A 22,285-nucleotide genomic window follows, 5' to 3' on the forward strand; every position below is an offset into this window, starting at 1 on the left:
GTCTTCCCAAATACAAAGGTTTTTGTTTGTGTGCTGCCAGTGGATTGCTAGGATGATAAGCTTGTGTTTGGTCTCACAGCGTCTAACAAGGGGGTGGGGAGGTCGGGGGTGGGGACAGGAGAGTTCTAGGCTCCCTCCGAGTCTGATCACAAGGAGACAAAGGGAGCATGGGGGAGGCATGATGGTCTGTACAGTGATCTACATAGGCAAAGCTGAGATTACTCTTTAAATATCATCACTTTCATATCGATATATTTTTTCATCTGTGGTCAAGTAAATAGAATTCATTTTTTCCCCCTCTCCCGCAGTATACTACTAATAAACATCTGAACATGTGAATTACACAGGGCTGACGGGTATACTATGCGATGACCATAAGAGAGAGAGAGAGACAGACTGGACGCTGGGCTCTGTAGAGTGGAGAAGATGGTGGACTGATCACATGGGTCCACATGGGTGGGTGGGTGGACTGTTAGAAGAACGGTTGGCACAATTGCATAGTCAAAAAATATGAGGCGGACGCCAAAATGTAGACCCATCATCACACACTCACACGCACACAAACACACACCAGCATTTCCTCCTCCGGTAAAAAAAAAAAAAAAAAAGGAACCCACACCACAGTCTTGTGTCCTTCTGCTGTGGCTGAGACTTGCCACACAGCCCCACGTCCCCAAAAACAGGTGTTGGTTAGGTTACCATGTTTATGACATCATCAATAGAATCCGTTTCCATTTGAATCAGAATTGGTATGGCATCGGTACTCAGGAGGGGTAACTGAAAATACTCCTTCACGTCCATAACTCGGGTGTTAAAATATCCAAAGGAGATGCAGAGGGATTGTCCGATAGAGAAACATCCACTGGTTTCATTTCAAGTCCCATGTTTATGTCGCATGTCATGAACCGTTTTTCTGAACTCACTGAATAAGGCATGAATATCATTCACAATCACAACAAAAAGATAAAATAAAAGCAGCTTGAACATGAGAAACAAATAAAACCATTAAAAAATAAAATAAAAGTTGTATGTCTGTAGGCACCGGTTGAGCAGAGGGGAGAGGATGCTGGCCAAGCACCGTTGTTAGGAGTGGGGTGGGGGTGGGGGGGCAGATGGGTGCCCATGGATGGGGATGGTGCTGGGGTACTGCTGCAAACACACATTTGTGTGTGTGTGTGTGTGTGTGTGTGTGTGTGTGTGTGTGTGTGTTAGGCAGGGGGTGGTGCCAATCTGAATTTCATGGTAATAATATGAAATGTGTGTTTTTTTGGTGGGTGGTGATGTATTGCAGATGTCTGTATCAGGCTCAAGAGATTTTTGAAGCCTCTTCCAACACTCACCAACACACCCTTGATATACATACAGGGCCGGGCCACAGATATCCACCTCAAACAATCTATGTCTTTTTAGACGCATTTCAGCCAGGCGTGGTACTTGTTACGGGTCACATTTACCGTGACGTAAGACGGACCCAGGTGCAGCTCCTGCTGGATGAGAGGAAACCGGATCACATCACTTTCCGATGACGGCCATCAAAATCTTGTGGCGAATTCTCTGTGTGGTTGCAACACCATATCCGAGACAGACTGCTTCTCTCTGTGGGAATTAAACCACACAAATGTTAATTCATTGAACAGCTCCTTTATTTTAAGCGCATAAGCCTGTAATGTGACGCCCTCGAGACTGTACAGAACCAATCTTATATGACTTGACTGCACGTGCTTTCACTACTTTGCCCTGCAAAGCCAAAAAAGGTAATAATGACACATTCTGAAATGAGTGTAGACTAGAAGTTGAGTCATAGCGCTTTCTCTTCTTCCTCGTCTTATTACTAATGCAAAAGCTAACGTGCTTGTATGTACTGGTATGTGCACTTAAATGAGCAGGTTCAGTCAAATTTCAAGCGTATCCAACTTTAAACTGGGAGCATTGTCAAAATGCAGTTCAAGCACAGGCAGAGATGACCTGGCACTGCACCACAGACACTGCACCACAGACACGGCACTAAAATAGATTCAAATGGAGCAGTGGCAGTCTACCCATTTGTGGGCCCTAGGCAAAATATAAACATGGCCCCCCAAGTTGCTTTTGCTTTTACTTACCATGGTGGGGCTGACTGTTGGGGGGCCTCTAAATTGGGCCGTTTTACTGGGGCCCTTAACAATTGCCCAGTTTGCCTATAGGTAAAACCGGCTCTGAAATGGAGCGCATCAGTGTGTGGTTCAGCTTTGCCTTTACTGTTCTTTGAACAGCACACGTACGCGCACGCACACGCACACGCACACCTTAACTAACCTTCAGTGGCGGAAGCCCATTCTGCTCTTCTTGGCCCCGGGGGTGACAGACCACATGCTGCGATGGTCCTGGATCTTCTGGAACACGTTGCCTCGTTTACGCTTCTCCTGCTTGTACTTCTTCAACTTCTTCACCTGGAAGAGCGACACTTCATGTCAGATTGTGTGGGTACACAATTGCATGTAAAACTGATATAATGGAAATCCATCAGCATGGGTGGGCATTTATGACGGTGTGCCTCAGGACACACAAAGCTGCCATGTTCCTGTCAGACAGAGGCAACAGCCTACACTCTCACCTTTCCCGTGTCAAACTCCTCGTCCCATTCGTCAATCACGGTGGCACTCCTGGCCATGCGGGCGTCATCGATGGCATCTTTACTGATGGCAGAGAAGGCTCCATCCCAGCTAAGCACTGCACAAAAACATCACACACACACACAGGTCGCTTTAGATAAGCTTCTGCTAAGAGATGACTATTGGGAATCATGCGTCAATGGCTCACCTAATGCCCAACTTCATCCCTCTTGCAAGGAATGCATGTATAAGTAGGATATACATAACACATGACTTCATGGTAAGAGGGGTGAGGAACTGTATGCTGTGGCCCACTGCAGTTCTTCACTCCTCTTACAATGCAAGTGCATGCGATATACAGTAGGTGGTGTAGAAATCTGCTCACCTGACGCGGCAAAGGCCTCCTGACCTGACTTTTGTCACCCCTCCTCTAATGAAAGAAAGCCCAACTGGGAAACTCCAACTCTCATTGTCATTGTGATACAGCACTTCACAGCACACAAAGAAATTGCATTTATGCCTCACTCGTGCAAGGGGGCAGCCCTCAATGGCGCCCGAAAGGGAGCGGTGTGGCGGGACGGTAGTACCATGTTCAGGGTACCTCAGTCATGGAGGAGGATGGAGAGCACTAGTTAATTACTCTCCTCCACCAACCTGGTGGGTCGGGAGTCGAACAGACAACCTTTGGGCTACAAGTCTGATGCCCTGACCGCTTACCCATGACTGAAAGCGTGATGCATGTCGTACAAGTGTGTGGTGCCTTTGCTACATGCGGTTGTCTTCTGCTAAGGCCTTGTCACTGGAGTTCTTCATCCCTCTTAAAATGAAGACATGTGGTGCATATTGTATACGGGTATGGTGCATGCAGCGTAGTCATGTGCTCACCTGACGCCCCATAGGCCTTGTCACTGGAGTTCTTCAGCAGCTCCTCCACCACTCCTCCTCCTCCCCCTCCCCGGCTGCCGTCCCAGCATGCCTTGGGGCCGCCGCTGGACTCCTGCCCCTCTCCATCTGTTGCCACGGCAGCAGGGGCATGGTTCCGCTTGTAGCCGTCCTGAACCTTGCTATCCCACACCACCACGGGAGCAGCTGAAACCACAGAGGCAGTCGGGGCTAGGGTTAGGGTTGGAGGTGGTAAGTATTCATGGGTTAGGGTTAGTATTCATGGAAAAGGTAACATTTGTGAATGGGCAGCATGAATTCTGGAGATAAACTAGGGCTGCTCGATTATGAGAAAAATCAATATCACGATTATTTCAGTCAATATTATCACGATTTTTTAGACAATATTTCTTTTAAAGACAAATAATTGTGCTCAACAATTCACAATCTTCCTTCTCTTCAGCAGTGCGAGTGGTGTTCTGCATGAGTGTTGGGTATCAAATCTGTTCTGTGCAAAATGTATTGCACTTAGCATAAGCTACCTTTTGGCAGTATAGACAAATGACAAAAATATCGTTTCAACTCGATATTATGAAATTGGATATTGTTTGACAGCAATATTGATATCATGACATAAATCCAATAAATTGCACAGCCCTAAAATAAACTACTAAAAAGTATCACAAAGAGCACCTTTACAAGCAGTGACGTAGCATCAGCTATTAATACATAGAGCAGTGTTTCTCCCCTCAGGGGTGCCGCGGAAACGTGGCTGATGAATAAATTGTGTAATGTGATACATATTTTGTCTAAATTGATAAGTTAATGCTAATCAGTGGAATCTTTCATCTGCCATTTACGCACAATTAAGTAAATATAGGTTGCCCCAGTCAGCTGCAACTTTGAATGTAGGTTGTGTGACGTCTCCAAATGTGTTACTTTTCTAAGCTTTTGTGGTATCGGATGCAATGCCATGTTACGGCTTGTTGGTTTGGGGTGCCTTGAAATTTTTCATGAATTGAAAGGGTGCCTCGCCTAAAAAAAGGTTGATAAATACTGACATGGAGGACTATGGCACCAGGTCAGACCAGTACCTGGAGTCTTTGTGGTCTTCTCCGGTAGCTTCTCAGCCGGTTTAGGGAGACCGCCGTCGCTTGTATTCCGGACTGCCTCTCTTTCCGTCTCTTTCGTCTGGTTCTTCTTCTCCTCCCCCTCACACTCCTCCTCCAGCTTTCGTTTCCTCTTCTTGCCCTTCTTCTTCCTCAGCTCTGTTGAGTCCACAGGGCCTGGTTTCGCTCCAACATCCTCCACCTTGACGCTGCACAACGAACAGGAAAACACACTTGCTGACATCCTGATGCCTTTTGAAAATTGCAGTGAGGATAAAAAATAAAAATAAAAAGTTCAGCTTCAACAGTCATTGCCTAAAAATAACAGTGCTGTAAATAGATATCCTGAATAGAGAAGCATTTTGTTTCATTGTTGTGTGCCATTTAGTTTTATGTGTAATCTAGTGAATATACTCAAACGGAACAGAATAGAAAGATTCTGCACAAGGGAGATGAGGCTCTTTTGGGTGGTCAGGGAGATATTAAAGCGATGGTTCGGAGTAGAATCACCCTAATGCCATTTGAACCGTGACACCCATCCACCTTTACACCCGAAGTGTTTTCTGCCGCAGGCTTACATCAACAGAGTTGCCGTGTTATTCGATGTTTATTCCGGATAGCTTGACTCAAGCGCATATGGATACTGGGCACCGTCTCCAAACTTTCCCCACAAAAATAACATGTCATGACACCAAACTTCTACAGTATAACAAATGTGGTTTGTACTCACAAAAAGATGAATTTGAAACTTTGTACATAGTCCAGGAGTTTATTAGTAACAACACACGAGACGATTAGCTTTTCTGCTGCTAAACATCCGTCGACGTCACTTCCTCCAGCTGGGACTTTGTTGATGGAAACAAATACACGTGAGTCCGGAAGGCGGAAAACTCAAAAAGACAGCTTGCGCTACAACTAGAAATTAACCACTTCGGATTTAAATTTTACCACGTTTAATAAATAGAAGACGATGCCACACTCGTGCATATATCCTGGCTGTGGACTAAAACACAAACCTTACAATAAGTGGACAGTCCCAGCTGGAGGAAGTGACGTCGACGGATGTTTAGCAGCAGAAAAGCTAATCGTCTCGTGTGTTGTTACTAATAAACTCCTGGACTATGTACAAAGTTTCAAATTCATCTTTTTGTGAGTACAAACCACATTTGTTATACTGTAGAAGTTTGGTGTCATGACATGTTATTTTTGTGGGGAATGTTTGGAGATGGTGCCCAGGATCCATATGCGCTTGAGTCAAGCTATCCGGAATAAACATCGAATAACACGGTAACTCTGTTGATGTAAGCCTGCGGCAGAAAACACTTCGGGTGTAAAGGTGGATGGGTGTCACGGTTCAAATGGCATTAGGGTGATTCTACTCCGAACCATCGCTTTAAGTCTTTGGCTGTGCACAAAACACAGCACTATTTTTGAACCATTACCACTTACTGCATGTACATTAAGTGCTTTCTACATTTGACTTAACTTACTACATGTCTAAGATGCTGAGGATGGCTTTTTGCCGGAAGGCATCTCACTAGGACATTCTGTCGGTTTAATAAAACATGAGAACTAGAGCTCAGGAGGATGGTCAGAGCTGTTGCAACTCTGAACATCACATCACTTTTATCATCATATCCCAACGGACAGACGGACAGAAAGGACAAGACAGACAGGCCCACACCCACACCTACACACACGCACCTCTTGGGTTCCGAGGATGTGTGATGGTTGGCCTCACCCACACCTCCATTCAGCAGCTTCTTTTTCTTCTTCTTCTTTTTCCTCTGCTTCTCCACATCAGTCTGCTCCTGACTGTGGCCTGCGCTCTGAGCATGTGTGTCAGGGGTGTGTGGGTGTGTGTGCTGTGCTTTTGGCTGCGAGGATGACGAAGAGGCAGAGAGGGAGGAGGATGAGGATGGTGGTGGGTGTAACGTGGCCGCGGGGTTGGCTGGCGTTAGGCTCCAGCTCTCCCCCATCTTCCAATCCTCGTCCTGCGTGGTGGCTGCAGGCTGCGGTGGCGGCGGTGGCGTTGCCTCCACACTGCTCGGCCCCGGCTGCCCTCCCTCCTCCTGCCTCCTCCTCTTGGCCTTCTTCTTCTTGCGCATCACTGGCTCATTCGACTGGTCCCGCCCTTCCTGCTTCTCCTCCTCCTCCTGGGCACTGATTGGCTTGTGGTTTTGAGCTGGCTCTGCTATTGGCTCGTTGGTCTCTGAGTGACGGCGTTTCTTCTTCTTCTTTTTCTTCTTCTTGAGGAGGGGGCTGGAGAGCGGGTCGGAGGGCGGGGGCAGGGTGGCAGAGGGGCTGGGGGTTTGAGAGCCAGATTGGGGGGGCTTAGGAGGTGGGCTGAGCATGGAGGGCTTTGGGGAGAGCGCTGAGGACTTCAGTGGAGACAAAGAAGGAGAAAACCTGCAGAGAAATGAAAACCAACATCACCTCATGAAACAACCCATAAACTGTGATACAAACTGTATGACATAACTTTTAACCTGTGATCATTGCAGCAGTTTTAAATGTGAAGTCAGAAGACTATAAAAACAGCATGAGCATGGTGCCTGTGTGTTTGTGTGCAGGCTGGGTGCATGTGCCTGGCATAAAGGTGTGTCTAACCTGTGTGTGTGTGTGCTGGCTGGCCTACAGCGGTGTTTTACCTGTGTGTGTGTGTGTGTGTGTGCTGGCTGGAGTAAAGGTGTGCCTTACCTGTGTGTGTGTGCTGGCTGGCGTGCATGCGTCTTATCCGTGTGTGTGCTCACAGGCGTTAAGGTGTGCCTTACCTGTGTGTGTGCTCACTGGCGTTAAGGTGTGCCTTACCTGTGTATGTGTGTGTGTGCTCACTGGCGTTAAGGTGTGCCTTACCTGTGTGTGTGTGTGTGTGTGTGTGTGTGTGCGTGTGTGTGTGCTCACTGGCGTTAAGGTGCGTCTTACCTGTGTGTGTGCTGGTTGACGTGCCCGGGCGCGTGAGCATGATGAGCTGGGGTGAGCTTAGTGGGATGGGTGGTGGCAAACAAGGGATGATTGGATGATGAAGGCGGGGGCGGGGACTCAGTGCTCTGACTCCAGCTGTGATTGGCTCCCTGCAGTGATTGACATAAATAAAAACTTGGTGGTCTAACGAAAAAAATAAAAATATAGCCATGACCGTGACAAGAAACACAAAGGAGTGGAGACGAGAGGAGAGGAGTGGAGTGGAGAGGAGAAACAAAAACAAGAGGCGGGAAGACCAAAAAACGGCAAAACACAATGACAGGAAAAGGATAACGGAAAAGGGAAAACAATAAACAAATGAAAGAAAGAAAAAGAAAGAAAGCATGGCAGATAAGAATTAGAAATGGTTAGAGGAAAAGAATTTAAATAAAAAGAGACAAAGGAACTCTAACAAACAGTGCTGACATGGTAGGTTAAAATCAGAGGCAATATAGCAGAGACAAGAGTAAAGAAAAAATAAAAAGCAGTCATGTGACATTCTTAGAGATGGACTCTCAAACAGCAATGACATTTACAGTACACATAAAAACGCACATTGCAACACTCACTCAAAAGAATGTACGCACACGCTCAAAAATTCACAAACAAACAATTATGCTCTCACTCTCTTGCGAGCACACACACGCACACAAACGTAAGTTCTCTCACAGACACACACAGCCTCTCCCTCTTTCTGTCACTCACACAAACACACAGACGCACACCGTCTTGCCTTCTCTCTCTCCATCTCATTCACTCACTCTCTACCTCACACATGCAAACTCCCTCCCTACCACTACGCGCTCTCTCTCTCACACACATACTGACACACACACTCCTGTGTCTCACCTTCTTGGCGGAGAGAGCGAGGCGTTTGGCAGGTGGGGGGCTCATGGTGCTGTGTAGGGATGCCAGGGTGTTCAGGGCGGGGGGCTTCAGCCGCTCCATGACCCCCTTAGAGGGCGACGCTGTGCGGGATGCAGTGCCGTTCACTGGCCCCACCTCCCCCACCGGAGCACTGCGCGTACCCACAGAGTCCTGGACACACAGTCACAGACACAGACACACAGGCAGGCAGGTTAGATTTGTGCAAGAGCACACACATTTACCATTGTTATGTTTTTAAACCCTAATCATACACAGCATCGGGGCTTGACATTAACTTTTTTCACACACCAGCCACTGTGGCTAGTGGTTTTCCCGAGTCACGAGCCATTCAGATATTCCACTAGCCACAGATTTTATATTGTTTTTCCCCCTTTATCATGATGGTGTACATATAACCTCAGAAGATGAGGTGCTACAGCAAGATGAGTGCATAGCTTTCTACATGAGAGTATATCAAGCAAATAAAAACTGAGTTACTGAGCTTTTTGTTGAACTTGAATAAAAACAATTGATACACAAGAGACAAACAGAATATAGGCTACTATTATGGCGTAAGGAATAAGCTGCCAGCCAAATGGGCTAGTTATGGTGAAAGTATTACTAGCCACAGCCAAGTTTTACCAGCATTTGGCCGGTTGGCAGGTGCCAGTGTCAAGCCCTGCACAGCATGCATGTTGTACTTCAGGTCATGAGATAATCAAGATCAGATGTGGATATAGATGAATTTTTTGTTTGCAGACATAAAAATAATGTGGTATGCATGTTCTGAAAGCATGAAAAAAAGCTAGTATATGGTTGCAGCCATGCGTCATCTTGAGATTTCTGCAAGGTGGCCACATTGCTTTTGCTTGTTAAGGTAAAAACTGTGTGGTAAGAGGCTTTGCTGCCGAAACACAGCAAAGTAAGCGAACATATGGTGTGAAGAATTGCTACCCTGTGCGCGTGCGCGTGTGTACACGTGTTGTCCTACTACAAGATGCTTTAATTTGGATCTCATCTTATTTGTCCTGCACCTGGCTAGTCCAGTAAGACGTGCATCTTACACACTCTGTACATTATGTTTTTTTATACTGTACCTTGGAGTCAGAGGTGTCCGAGTCGGAGAGGGACTTGAGCGAGGTCGACTGGGCAAGGCTTCTGTCCGCCCGCCTTTCCTGCCCGCTCTCTGACTTGGCCACGCCATTGGTGGAGGCCTGGCCGGGTGGGCGTGGCTGTTGCAGGGGCTTCTTAAACTTCTTCAAGGGCTCCTCGATGACAGTGGGGCCTCTGGGGCCCTGCGAGAGAGAGAGAGAGAGAGAGAGAGAGAGAGAGAGAGAGAGAGAGAGAGAGAGAATAAATACATAGAATCATTTAGCATCTCTGATAGATTATATCTTTAATAAGATAACACTCAGACTCGTACAATAAATCTCAAGTTTCAGATAATTAAAATGATTCGGATGATAGATCTTCTGAACCCTGATTATAATGTCACCATTACTCAGGACTGGATTATGGGGGGGTCTGGACCCCAGGGCCAGGAGTTTGCAAAGGGCCTCCCCTAATACTCAGAAAGTATCATATGGTGTACGGGGCACCTAAGTCACGCCCTTCTACTTCCGGCAAAACTGGCTAACTGGCAAAATTTTGAAGGGGAGTGAATGGAGCGAGTCAAGCTAAATCCTGATTCCGTTTGGCATGTGGTCTAGATTTCACATATGACAGCAGTGAATTTTTAAGGTTTCGATTGGCGTTGTAAGACCAGCCTTGTTCGGCAGGGAAGAAATGTTATTTTATTTTTTGTGCGAAACTGTGTAAGAGACTACAACTTGCGCCTCACGAATCACTGAGGCTGAAGGTGCAGAGCCAACCCTAGCGCTGCACCGCAGCTGAAGTGCCTGCACGTCAGACATTCAACTTCTATTGTGTAGTCCAAAGAATTACATATTTTTGCACGCACACAACTAAGAAACCGCTTAACAAGTGATTGGTTATCATTTATTCTGAGGTACAGCATATATGTGTGATCTAGGGGGGAATGCGAGGTTGAATAAAAATTGGTTTTGCTCAGTTCATTACAGCCCAGTCAAAATGCTTGACTTTCTCAGCCCCATGAGCTGCCCGGAAGGGCTGAGACTTAGGTACCCCATATGTATTCAAACAAACTGCAAGCTTCCATTTGTCAAGTAATAGGCGTCATCTCCATTCCACCCCTCCCCACTCTCTGATTGGCTCCCAACCTCATGACAGCACATTGGCACTGGCATCCATGCCGAATTTCAGATCGGAGCAATCATGCAAAGCAGCATGGGATTTCCCAGGCTATGTCACAACTTAAATCTTAATGATAGAAAATCTTGAAATTGAAATTCAAACCTGTGAGGAGTTGGAGTTGGCGGAGGATCCGTTGGTGAGTTTGGGGGAGTGGAGGTTCATGGTGCTGCGGGCAACACTCACACCCAGACCGCTGTCCACAGACTGGATCTTCCTCAAATGGGCCGCATCCAGTTTCTACGCGCACACAAAAATATCATACAAGGTGAGAACCATCATCACGGATACATGTACAATTTACTAGACTTGTTTGAAATGATTGGCTTACTAAAACAGTGCATTGTGGATGCATGTGTACACTATATCTGTTTTATGTGCTTTTGCAACTACAGATAGCTCCAATTTCGTTTTGTCATTTTATTGTGCATGCAGCTATTGTTATAAAGGCAGCACACTTGAACTATGCCTCTCTTACGTGCATACTAGACCCAGAGCTGCTTGAATAATTGATTTGTAATTTTATGATATTAAAGCAGACCCTTTCACATTTGAACTACAACAAAAATCAATGTTGCCATCTCTCTTCCGAGTCCCCTTAGCCATAACACACAATACACAGTAAATGAGGTTTTAATGGAGCACCAGCCTGACTGGCAGCCTGGCTGGCAGTAGCGCCTCCTGCTCGGTGTTACCTTGGAAACCTGTGGCGATGACAGCGGGCCGTTGAGGTTCTTCTTGAGGTCAGGGGTCATGCTGGTCTTCCCTGATTGGCTGATGCCTTGCTTGGGGCCGTCAGCGTTCTTCTTGCTCTCCGGAATCCTGGGGCACAATAATAAGAACATAGAGAAGACAGGAATTAGCACACAGATGAGACTTCAGAGACATTTTAAAGGAACAGTCCAGCCTTTTCTGAATTTCACATATTTGCTGTATTTCCAAGCATTATTCATGATTGTGCATATCCTTTTCTTAGTGTTTTCAGTACTTAAATGTATTGGTATCAGAATTATTAGCATAGCTTAGCATAATCAATAGAAGCAAATTGGAGCATTAGCATCAAGCCACAAGTGATCACAGGACGTGATTAAATAGCTGTTTTGCACTCTGTCGAATTTTACATTCATTTTAGAGAAGTACATTTGAAGATGGTTTGTTTGCTCCCATAGACTTGCATTGCTACGCTGAATTTGACTATACTGTTAAACTACCGGTAAGCAATGCTAACGCACAGACGAAAAATCCTATCATATTTTACTGGGACTTAACTACATATGAGCAATTTTTCAAAATGTGATGGACTGTTCCTTTAAAAACATAAACAGAGAAAAAACCCAAAGGTGTTTACAGCTTATATTCTATGTCAACAAATCTCTATCCCATATGTGCTCAGACCATACTCCTAACCAGAAGAGACATGAATATTTAATAAAAACATACACACCTCAGATAGAAGAGGACGTAGGCTTGCTGGTTCAGGACAACCTTGATGTTGCTGGAGTGAACCATGGAATCGTTCATTTGATACCACTGCCCATTACTGGCCTAGAAACAAAATAACATTCAAAATGTTGACAGATTGTCAGTCAAGCGACATACTCACTTCACCACCACAACCAACTTAACTGTGTGGGAGATGTTTTAACTTCTTGTGGATTAAACAAAATGCATTAATAGCCAATAAAGTGGAAATAAAACTGACTCAATAGTATAATAGCAAAGTCTGCACTAATTGCAAGGAACTGAATAAAAAGCGTGAGCAGCACTGTGTGATATGCATGCAAAATAAGTCGTAAGGTGTAAGAGATTTAAAAAGAAATCTCCACAGCCAAAAGAAAAAAAAAAGAGGAAAAAAAACCCCGAACCAATTTGACTTGCGAAGTCTATGCACAATTAGAATCGTGACTGGATTTTTTTTGCAGAGGCCTACCTTCACATAGCAGTAGTAGTGTCCTGCATGGCAGCTGTACCCAGAGTGCACCAGGACAGCATACAGGCCGTACATCACAGGGTCTCCTGTGCTCTGGGACATATACGGCCTGATGTTCAGGAACTCAGGGTAGCCAACATCCTGTGCAGAGGGGGAAAGATACAGTGACCCATTACTGGCTATGTCGCCTGTCAAGAAATCTGTAACTTATTACATAACAAGCTCTAAAGCACCATCACAGTATCAGCTATACATTTACAAAAAAACAAATCTTAAAAATACTACAAAACGTATGTATTGTTATTTACGACAGCAGTACCTTGGTGATCTTTCCACCACTGAAGTTGGCAAACCTCTTCAGCGACAGGGTCAGCACATTGGATGTCCGGTGGACAGTGAAGCGCTTGGTCGCTGGAACCTTCTTCTTACACCTGAGTGAGCAGAAGCCAGAACAAGTACAAGCTGTGAGTCTTAGTCAGAATAGCATATGGCATTATTATTGAGCAGCAAAGACCACACTCTCTTGGCTGTATTCTTGCTTGCCCATAAAGGGAATAAGCAGGAGAGAAGAGGCAGGCGAGAGTGCAATGTTTTCAACACCATTTGATGAGTTACTGGATGCCACGTCAAAAGACAGACACAACTACAACTACTCCTAAATTTGAGCGCACCTATGATTGAAATATGGCATTATTATGACATAGGCAGCCATAGTAGGCCAGGCCGTACATACTTGGCACACATGTAGGCGTTCTCCCCACTCAGAACATCAGGCTTCACGAACAGTTCTAGAGCTCGCACTATGTTGGCCGCTTGCTGCAGTTAAAAATAAAATAATTAAAAAAAAGACAAACATTTGTTATGAGTTTGATCGAACATTTTAAATGTGCAGATAAAAAAACAATGCAGAGCTATGAATCTCTAACACAAAAAGATAAAAGACCCATTTCTTGACTTTTTAAAACGAGAAAGTAGATGGATGCATTTTTTTCCTGTGTTAACATTCAACTTCACATCCAAGTAAGCAGACTACCTGACAACATGTTCACTTCATAGAGGAGAGCACTGTGGTAATTCACTCTATTTAAAAAGCACAACCTGCTGAAGGAGTGACCAGTCCAGACAGAGCTAGGGGTGGACAAACAAAACACTCACGCGAATTTCCACGGCGATGTCCAGGTACGGGTCATATGTATCCGACACGCTTTTGCAGATAGAACACTTCACTGAAAGAGGAACGAGAGAGATGATTTACTACTCTGAAATTGGCATTGTTTACATGATGTTATTAATTTTAAATTAATAATTCAAAATCGAATAGTTCCATCAAGTTTACATTGCACTTTCATTTAATTCCAAATTGTGAAGTGTTTGTTTACATTATGTTTTCAAAGCGGAGTGAAGTTTTAATTTATTTATTTTTGTGATAGGAAAGTGAGAGAGACAGACAGGTATCTAGTGGGGAGAGAGAGATGGGGAAGGATCGGCAATTGAACCAGGGCAGAATCGAACCCGGGTCGCCGGTGTAGCAGGCCAGTGCCCTACTGTTAGAACCATGGTTGGGCCGGAATGAAGTTTTATTCTGAATTAAATGGAGTTCATTCGGAATTAACCCATTTTGTCCAAAGCCCTTTTCGGGAAAGGGTGCCCTCTGCCTATTAAATCCCAAATATCTCAAGTCAAGTTCAAGTCAAGTTGGTTTTATTGTCAATTTCTTTACATGCACTGGTCATACAAAGAATTTGAAATTACGTTTCAGCCTCCGAAGCACATACAAACATGAAATGGGTTACATTTAAAAGCCAAGATCATCCTTTTGCATTACAATGTGTTCATTCAGCTCCAACATACGCACATATTTAATAAAATCTCAAATCTCAAAATCCTGAATGCAGCGTACAAGTATATGTGTGTCCAGGACACAATGGGTTAAATGTTCCATGCAACCGAGGCCATTGTCTTATTAGAGCAGGGTGTCTTATATGAGTGGGGTGTTGGTCCTAAAGACCAGGGTGTCTTATACAAGTGGGGTGTTGGTCCTAAACAATTTCAGTTAATAAGCAGACAAATCTGTACCTCGCGACCTGAGGTATCCTCCAAATATCTGATGGACCAGTGTTGTGGCTTGAGTCTGCCTATCCAACCTGGACACAAAAAAAAATCCATTAAGGGTCAGGTAAGGTTTATCACGTAATACTGCAAAATTGGAAGGGCAAGCATTAATTCAAATGGACATTAACATTCGTTGCACATCTAGTTGACTTTCCCAGAAGTATTCAACAAAACGGAGCATGAGGCTGCAAATTTACTGCATTCACACAACCAAGAGCAAGAGCAAGAGCAAAACACACACACACTTACTTTGGGTATCCATTGAGACAGGCCTTCTGCATGGCATCAATGGTGTACCGCAGGAATTCATGGGCGTCTTCTTGACTTCCAAAGCGAAAGTGACGGGCGATTTCTATGTGCGCACGCACACACACACACACACACAAACACACACACACACACACACACAAGCAAGGTGAGTCACACTGCTTCCGGAGACGACAGAACTAACGTTTGGTGGCATGTGAGAAGCTCATTCTGCAGACAGGAGAGAGTGTATGTGCGTGGCCAGAGGCATTCAAACTCTTGAGATCTCTGATAAAGGAGACTTGCTTGATGGCGTTGCCTGTGTTTGTGTGTGTGTGCGTACGGGTGTACACGCCTGCATGTGGTCAGAGGGGTGCTCATACTCTTTTGGTCCCTGATAAGGAGAAAAGCTTGATGGCGTTGGCCGTGTGTGTGTGTGTGTGTGTGTGTGTGTGTGTGTGTGTGTGTGTGTGTGTGTGTGTGTGTGTGTGTGTGTGTGTGTGTGTGTGTGTGTGTGTGTGTGTGTGTGTGTGTGTGTTCTTACTCTTCAGGTCTCTAATGAAGGAGACTGGTTTGATGGCGTTGCCCGTGTTGGCGAAGGCTTGGATGAGATGATTCTGCATTACACAGATCATACAGAAGCCCGACTGATGACCTGGGGAACGACAACACCATACAACACAATTCAGCCCTGCACATACCAAACAAACTGTAAACTGCATTTATGCAATTCCTATGCACCCCACACCTGGTATTTTTAATCTTTAGAGGATATAATATCCCTCGGTGCTCCCTGCAATTTCAACTATGCACAGACTGTTGAACAAACATTCAGGTTTTCCCATCCATATCTCAGACTACTCAGATATAATCAATACGACAGTGGGCACACTCATATTGGGGCCGCAAGCACATAAAAGACTTTGATACAGAGATACAGCATATTGCTTAGAGATCAGTGCTGCTGCTCTGTGAAAACACACCTAGGGTATTATCAACACTAGGGCTGTGCAATATATCATATTTATATTGTGACATCAACACTGCTGTCAAACAATATCAAATTTCATAATACCGAATTGAAACAATTTTTTTGTCATTTGCTTATACTGCCAAAAGGAAGGTTACGCTAAAGCACAATATATTCCCCTCCACTTGAGCCACTGCGAGCACAGTGCAGACTTGCTACCAAACAGTGATGCAGAACACCACTGTGTGTTTCTCTATGGCCCTCCACTCACTCACACTGCTGAAGGGATGGAAAATTGTGAATTGCTTAGCACAATTATTTGTCTTTAAAAGAAATACCGTCTAAAACAGTGGTTCTCAACCTTTTTTGAACAAATGCAACCTGGACCTCATTCTAAGCCTCCCAACGCCCCCCTGACCTCATCATAAGCCTGCCAACACCCCACTTACTATTAAAAAATGTAAATGGTCTAATGCCCCAAATGACAACTAAGCACTGCCCCCTCTCAACTGTATCCTTCTCAATGCCACCCTAGGGCTCCCCAACGCCCCCCTTGAGAAACACTAGTCTAAAAGAATCGTGATCTCAATATTGACTGAAATAATTGTGATATTGATTTTTCCCATGATCGCCCTAATCAGTGGTAAAGTCACACACTCACATGATTGGCTGAGCTCCTTGGATAAGACATACTCAATAGATGAAAATAAATACATAAACTCACATGCTGGCCTGTGCATTTGCTCACCACTGAGGTGGTTACCGTCACTCACATGATCGCGTGTGCTCCTTGGAGAGCAGGTAGTTGGCGAGGGGGGGCGTATAGGTGAGGCACTGCACCGTGGAGTTCAGGAAGCAGGTGTTGCCCAGGTTGTGGAGCCCCGCCCCCACGCGGTACACGCGCTCCCAGCGCAGCGACAGCCGGTTGCCGGGGAACAGGTGCTTCTGAGGGGCCGGAATGCCGTCTCCTTGGACACCCAGGCCTCCGTCTCCACCTGGGGAGGGAAGTGGAGGGAAGCATGTTGGGAGGGAGGGAGGGAGGAAGAAAACACACACACGCACGCACGCACGCACAGACACGGCCATCTGTCAGACTCGGCACCAGCCTCGGCCCCCTGGGGGTCTACGAGCTGCCGCCACATTTACATCGGTGACATTGCAGACATTGTCCGACCCCTTCTCACACACACACTCAGACAGACAGGCAGTCTCCAGAGGGCACTCACCAACTCCATATTACAGAAATTAACATCACTGCACAGTCTGAGACCGTCTCGTGGACATCGTCTGATGGAAAACCATTTCTGTGATGTGGTATCTCTCGCCTAGTCAGTCGAGGCTGTTTGATTGGATTTCACCTCCAAATATTGGCACGGGTAGTGTATTAGGTATTTAGCGTAGAAGCTGATCTGCTTATGGCTTTGTGGCTTTAGAGTTAATGGGTTTTAGCGTTCAGGGTAAATCCCAATAGAGATTTCTACGCCACAAAACCTCCACCTGCTGATTTTGTCTGATGAAAACTGTTGAATTCAATGACATCTCTTCCCTAACAAAATTGAGGGTGGGATAAACACCCACTCCCCGTTCGTTGTAACCTATCTGCGCAATCCTGTATGCTGTACTCGGGTGAAAGTGAAAGCCTCATCTGTTAAGTGCGCGTCTTATAGTCTCTTGTAAACCCCCACCCCGCCAAACACACCCCCATACCCCACCAGCTCTCCCCTGAACTTACCCTGCCTCTTGATCTGTGCGCTCTCTGTCGCCCTCTGTGGCGTGGCGGTGTCGCTGCGAGGATTGAGGATGACGTATTTGCTCTTGAGCGCCTCCAGCTGGTAGCTGAAGCCTTTGCTGGCGGGTTCGAACTCGATCTTCTGCAGGAGGACCTTCTTGGCTGAGGAGGCCAGCAGTTTGTTCAGGTCGCCCTCGTCAGCAGAGTCCTTGCGGCCCGGCTTCAGGGCCTCTTTCAGTTTATCCACTATGGGCATGGTGCATCACTACACAAGACACAAAGACATATATCACCATTATCCATTATATATCCATCAATACCCATGGTGCATCACTGCAAGAAACAAAGAGATCCATGTTTATCCATGGTGCATCTCTGCAAAAGACATCATATAAATAGCATGCATTAAGCTTAGTCCTTATGGGCATGGTGCATCACAAAAAGACAAAGAGATAGTATATTGTGTTTATATTAGATGTACAGAACCCTGACTTTTAAGGTTCTGCCGAATACCGAATACACAGCTTAAGATGTTTTCTGAATTCGAAGCCGAATACCGAATTCTACTCCATTCAACGTAGCCGAACTCTGTCAACAAATCTGAATTAAAAAAATAATAATCTGGTCGAATCCAAAATATATTTATATACATCCCTAGTTTATATACTATGTTTATCCACTATGTGCATGGTGAAATTTGGGCATGGTGCATCACTGCAGGACACGAGTTAGGCCTAACCATGATCCAAATATACTGCGATGCATGCACATAAAATATAATATAATGTTTATCCACATTGTGCATGGTGCTTCACTAGAAGGGAGTCAAAGAGATATGCGATATCACTATGCGCATTGTAGCAAGACACACAGAAATAACGTTTATCCACCATGGCTACGACGCATTACAAACATAGAAATACCAGCAAATTCGTTGACTGTGAAAATGATGGCTCTGTATACAAGAGAAGTTTATCTACAGTATGGCCATGGTGGTGCATCACTATGCAAGAGACAATGGACAAACACACACATGAATAGCAGACCCAGGGGCATGCTGAATCACTGCAAGAGACAAAGAGATACTGCAAGTTTATCCACCGTGGGCATGGTGCATACTGTAGGAAACAACAGATAAAAAAAGTTGCACACGAGTAATGAAGCCTAGAGCTAAGGTGCATCACAGCACGACACAAGAGCTAAGATCATCCACTAGGGGCTTGGTGCATCAGTGCAAATGACAGCAGATAGGTTTACCCACTGTGGCCATGGCGCGTCACTACACAAGAGACAAATAGCTTTGGGTTATCCTCTATGGATTTGACACGGTGGATACAAGAGGCAAAAGAAGAATATGCATATTCGTATTGAAACCTGGTTTATCCAGGTTATGCATCTCAATTTCAGAGAGCCCAAACATATTGCGGAAATGTACAAACATACATTTAAATTTTTTTCCTGAAGGCTTCACAATCTCCATAAGCGAGACATTCAAAGTCGAATTTGATTCTTATATGTCACAACCGTGTTAAGGGAATTACTACCAGATTAGCAAACGTCAAATGCAAAAATTAAAGTTATTTCAATTGGGGCCATTCATACACTGACTGAAGACTGAAACAGTTCAACAGTAGAAAATGGAACCATTTTTATAGTGTCCAATGTGGCTTGGCTTTGTACGGAAGCACAGTCCATTTTAAAAGCTACAATGAAATCACAAGTTGCAACAGAGAGAGCGGTAAGCAATATTCTCATATATTAAGTCATCAGACAAGATCACTCAAAACATAGTGTCAACAAAACGTCTTCCTTTCTCGAAATCATAACAGTCACAACCTGTGCTGTATACCTCTCTCCTAAATTACAGAAACGAGCTGGTGGCCGTGCACACTCAAAGCTGAACTTCTAAACAGAACTTCCACCCACAACAAAGCCATGCATCTGCAGTGGCAGACCAGCGTCCATCAGTGAGAAGGGCACTGCTCCTCTCCGTTGCTTGGCCCTCAGGGTAACTGGCACAGGTACGCCAAGCTGCTGCTGCGTACGTACGAGCATGCTGTACTCAGGATGAGCTCTGGCCAGCTGCCTGCAGTTATGTGGAACGGATGAGGCAGCAGCCAGCGTGCATTTAGAAGCGTGAGCATGTAGAGCTAAGGTTTGTGTTGCTGCTGGGGGGGGGGGGTTCACTAGTGATGTCAGTACCTGCATTCACCTTTCTCACTGCGGTTCTCAGCATACACACACGCGCACACACACACACACACACAAACACACACAACTGTCTTGTTTGATGTGGCCGTCTGTGTCTGTATGTCTCACTTTGATGACCTCTGGTCTGATGCTGCAGACAGGCATGCATGCGTGCATACAAGCGTGCATACAAGCGTGCATACAAGCTGGCTACTGCAAGCAGCAGATTTTACATAACCGCACGCACCTCTACAGGACCCATGCACACAGCATTCTGCCTGTCCTCCCACAATTAATTGCACAAATGAGAGAGGATGGCAAACGTTTGAATTGAGCCCCTCTCTCTCCCTCCTTGTACACAAAGAGGCAAAGGATGCATCAAATGCAAGGACACTGTGCCCTTCCTCACACACACACACAGACACAGACACACACACACACACGCTAGAGTGCAGTGATGTCACCAGTAGTGGGAGGAGCCGCACAGATCACTAGAACTGCTTGCTCCATTCAGTTGCTTTCTGCCTCTGTTGTCAAAGGCTCCGTGACACTGTGCACGCGCGCAAATACACGCACCTGCAGTATGCCTGTGCAAACGTATTTTCTGATCATTCCGATGTAATAAACGTGTGTGTCTATTGTCGAGTGATAACAAAAGGACAACAACTTGATCATGTCGAAAGGAGAATGAACGCATAACATACACCACGGGAACATCATAAAACAATAACAACTGCAAGGACTGTGAATTATGTAATGGCATTATCGACACCGTGCGCAAGCTCTGCTGACTAAACAGCAACAACCCGTGATTGTAGGCATATATAGCCACTTGTTTCAGACACCGACTTCCCCTCACAGAAAACGACAAAACCATTTCAATTTACGAGTTTAGAAGGACTTAATTGAATTGATATCCTGCCTGCCCGATATCAGTTCATACTGGACAAAACAGTGTCATATATTGCCAGAGCTTTTCCACAGTCTCTTCCAATGACGGTTCTTTCGTCATGGACATGGATAATTTCAAATATATATTTAAGTTTAATTCAGAGAAATACCGGTATCTGACTGATTCAATCGACGGGCACGGTCATTCTGTACAAAGACATGTCTCTCTACTAAGTAAAGTCACTGCTACAAAGCAGCCAGCAGCATGTTCGATGTGATTGGTGTTCCAGGTCAGAGTGCAGTTCAGAAAAAAACACGTGTAGGCAACTTTCGCGTGGTCCCTAGACAGCTGGCAATACAGACTATGCATTATCAGTTTTTTTTGTATTACTCAAGTCTGCCTGTTTGGCAGATCTATGGAAACAAACTAGTCATCACTTCTCAAAACAATTATATCAGACTACTTCGTTCATCACACCGCCCTGATGACAAAGGCAATGCATCAAAAGATATTCCTGCGTTGAAGCTGTGCGTACTAGTCATTTAGCTTGGTACAGTTGTATTACTTTGAAGATTGTGCATGCTATAAATAACGGAATACTACAATAGTGAAAACTGTTGACGTTATTTCGCAGAAATACGCTATTGGTTCACCTACCTGAAATATGGAGGTTTTCAGATGTCAAACTAGAATCACTCAGTTCACACAAGTGAAACTGTCTCGTTGACAACATTACAATCTTGGCAACCATAATCAAATAAAAGGAACATGTGCCCGCATCAGGTAGAAAGCACGTCAAATGTAGCAGAAACCTCAAAGGCTAGGGAAAGTGCCTCCTGTTGTCCACGCGGTACACGTCGTTTAGTCTGAAACGTTAGCCATCCCTGATAGCAAATGGTTCAGAGGAAACCAGAATCTACAATGTTACAAGGTTTTGCCCATGTTGTTACAATGTCAAGTTAGACTGGAAACAATAGTTACGTCCATCATCGTACTGTAACAACCCATCTTCGGGGCATAGAATTATGTGAACTGGCTTGGCGTGTGTGTGATAACCTTAGCTAACATCAGCCTCAGAGAACAACTACCACGAAAAAACAAAATGCTCCAGGGTGCTGTGGCAAATACTTACATAACGGATATAAGTATTTCAGGCAGATGCCTAGCAACTACTGTCATTCTGTCATTTTTCCGTTGAGCATGAAGCACCGATTGAATACATCAGGTATTTGGATGGCTAGAGCCCCACGGTAGTTGCTAGCTGGCTAGCTAACCACAAGTTAGCTAGACTGATTACGTTAGCTAACGTGGCGAACGTGTCTTGTCTAGTGCTGCAATGTGAGAATCCTTCTGTCATTTTGAACGAATCGAAAAACAACAACCTTGTTCGGTGCATAGGCAATATAATATAAATATTTAGGACTACCCACCTTTTACTGTGATATTCCCTTCGACTATAACGTCTATATAGTGTTACACACGGGGTGCGTCGCTAGAACACCGTCATTTTGTTACATTCCTTCCTCCATGCT

General features: G+C 45.1%; 1 protein-coding gene across 2 annotated transcripts; it reads right to left on the reverse strand.

Moving 5' to 3' along the window:
- Positions 1–224: 224 nt before the first annotated feature.
- Positions 225–22,281, reverse strand: usp36 (ubiquitin specific peptidase 36). Of its 2 annotated transcripts, XM_063186231.1 has the most exons (22): positions 22,184–22,281; positions 17,675–17,936; positions 16,716–16,937; positions 15,517–15,627; positions 14,976–15,078; positions 14,691–14,758; positions 13,770–13,840; positions 13,348–13,430; positions 12,934–13,045; positions 12,615–12,755; positions 12,129–12,229; positions 11,380–11,506; positions 10,790–10,924; positions 9,511–9,708; positions 8,396–8,584; positions 7,508–7,656; positions 6,287–6,991; positions 4,568–4,791; positions 3,477–3,680; positions 2,594–2,709; positions 2,296–2,429; positions 225–1,596 (listed from the first exon to the last, which is right to left on the reverse strand). In XM_063186231.1, exons 2-21 carry the CDS (start codon positions 17,925–17,927, stop codon positions 2,298–2,300), a joined length of 3,444 nt encoding a protein of 1,147 aa, XP_063042301.1. In that variant the 5' UTR covers positions 17,928–17,936; positions 22,184–22,281; the 3' UTR covers positions 225–1,596; positions 2,296–2,297. The 2 variants fall into 2 exon arrangements, with proteins under 2 accessions (XP_063042301.1, XP_063042309.1); XM_063186239.1 differs by lacking the exons at positions 17,675–17,936; positions 22,184–22,281 and having other exon boundaries at positions 16,667–16,764.
- Positions 22,282–22,285: the final 4 nt, after the last annotated feature.

Source organism: Engraulis encrasicolus, chromosome 2, assembly GCF_034702125.1.
Source record: "Engraulis encrasicolus isolate BLACKSEA-1 chromosome 2, IST_EnEncr_1.0, whole genome shotgun sequence".
NCBI lineage: Eukaryota > Metazoa > Chordata > Actinopteri > Clupeiformes > Engraulidae > Engraulis > Engraulis encrasicolus.

Excerpts from the sequence above, each read along its gene's own strand:
- usp36 (XM_063186231.1), bottom strand. The coding sequence starts at position 17,927 with ATGCCCATAGTGGATAAACTGAAAGAGGCCCTGAAGCCGGGCCGCAAG. Across the intron at positions 13,841-14,690 it reads AGGATACCTCAGGTCGCGAG|TGAAGTGTTCTATCTGCAAA; the intron begins GTACAGATTTGT and ends TTCCTCTTTCAG. Across the intron at positions 2,710-3,476 it reads CAAGGCCTATGGGGCGTCAG|TGCTTAGCTGGGATGGAGCC; the intron begins GTGAGCACATGA and ends GTTTTTGTGCAG.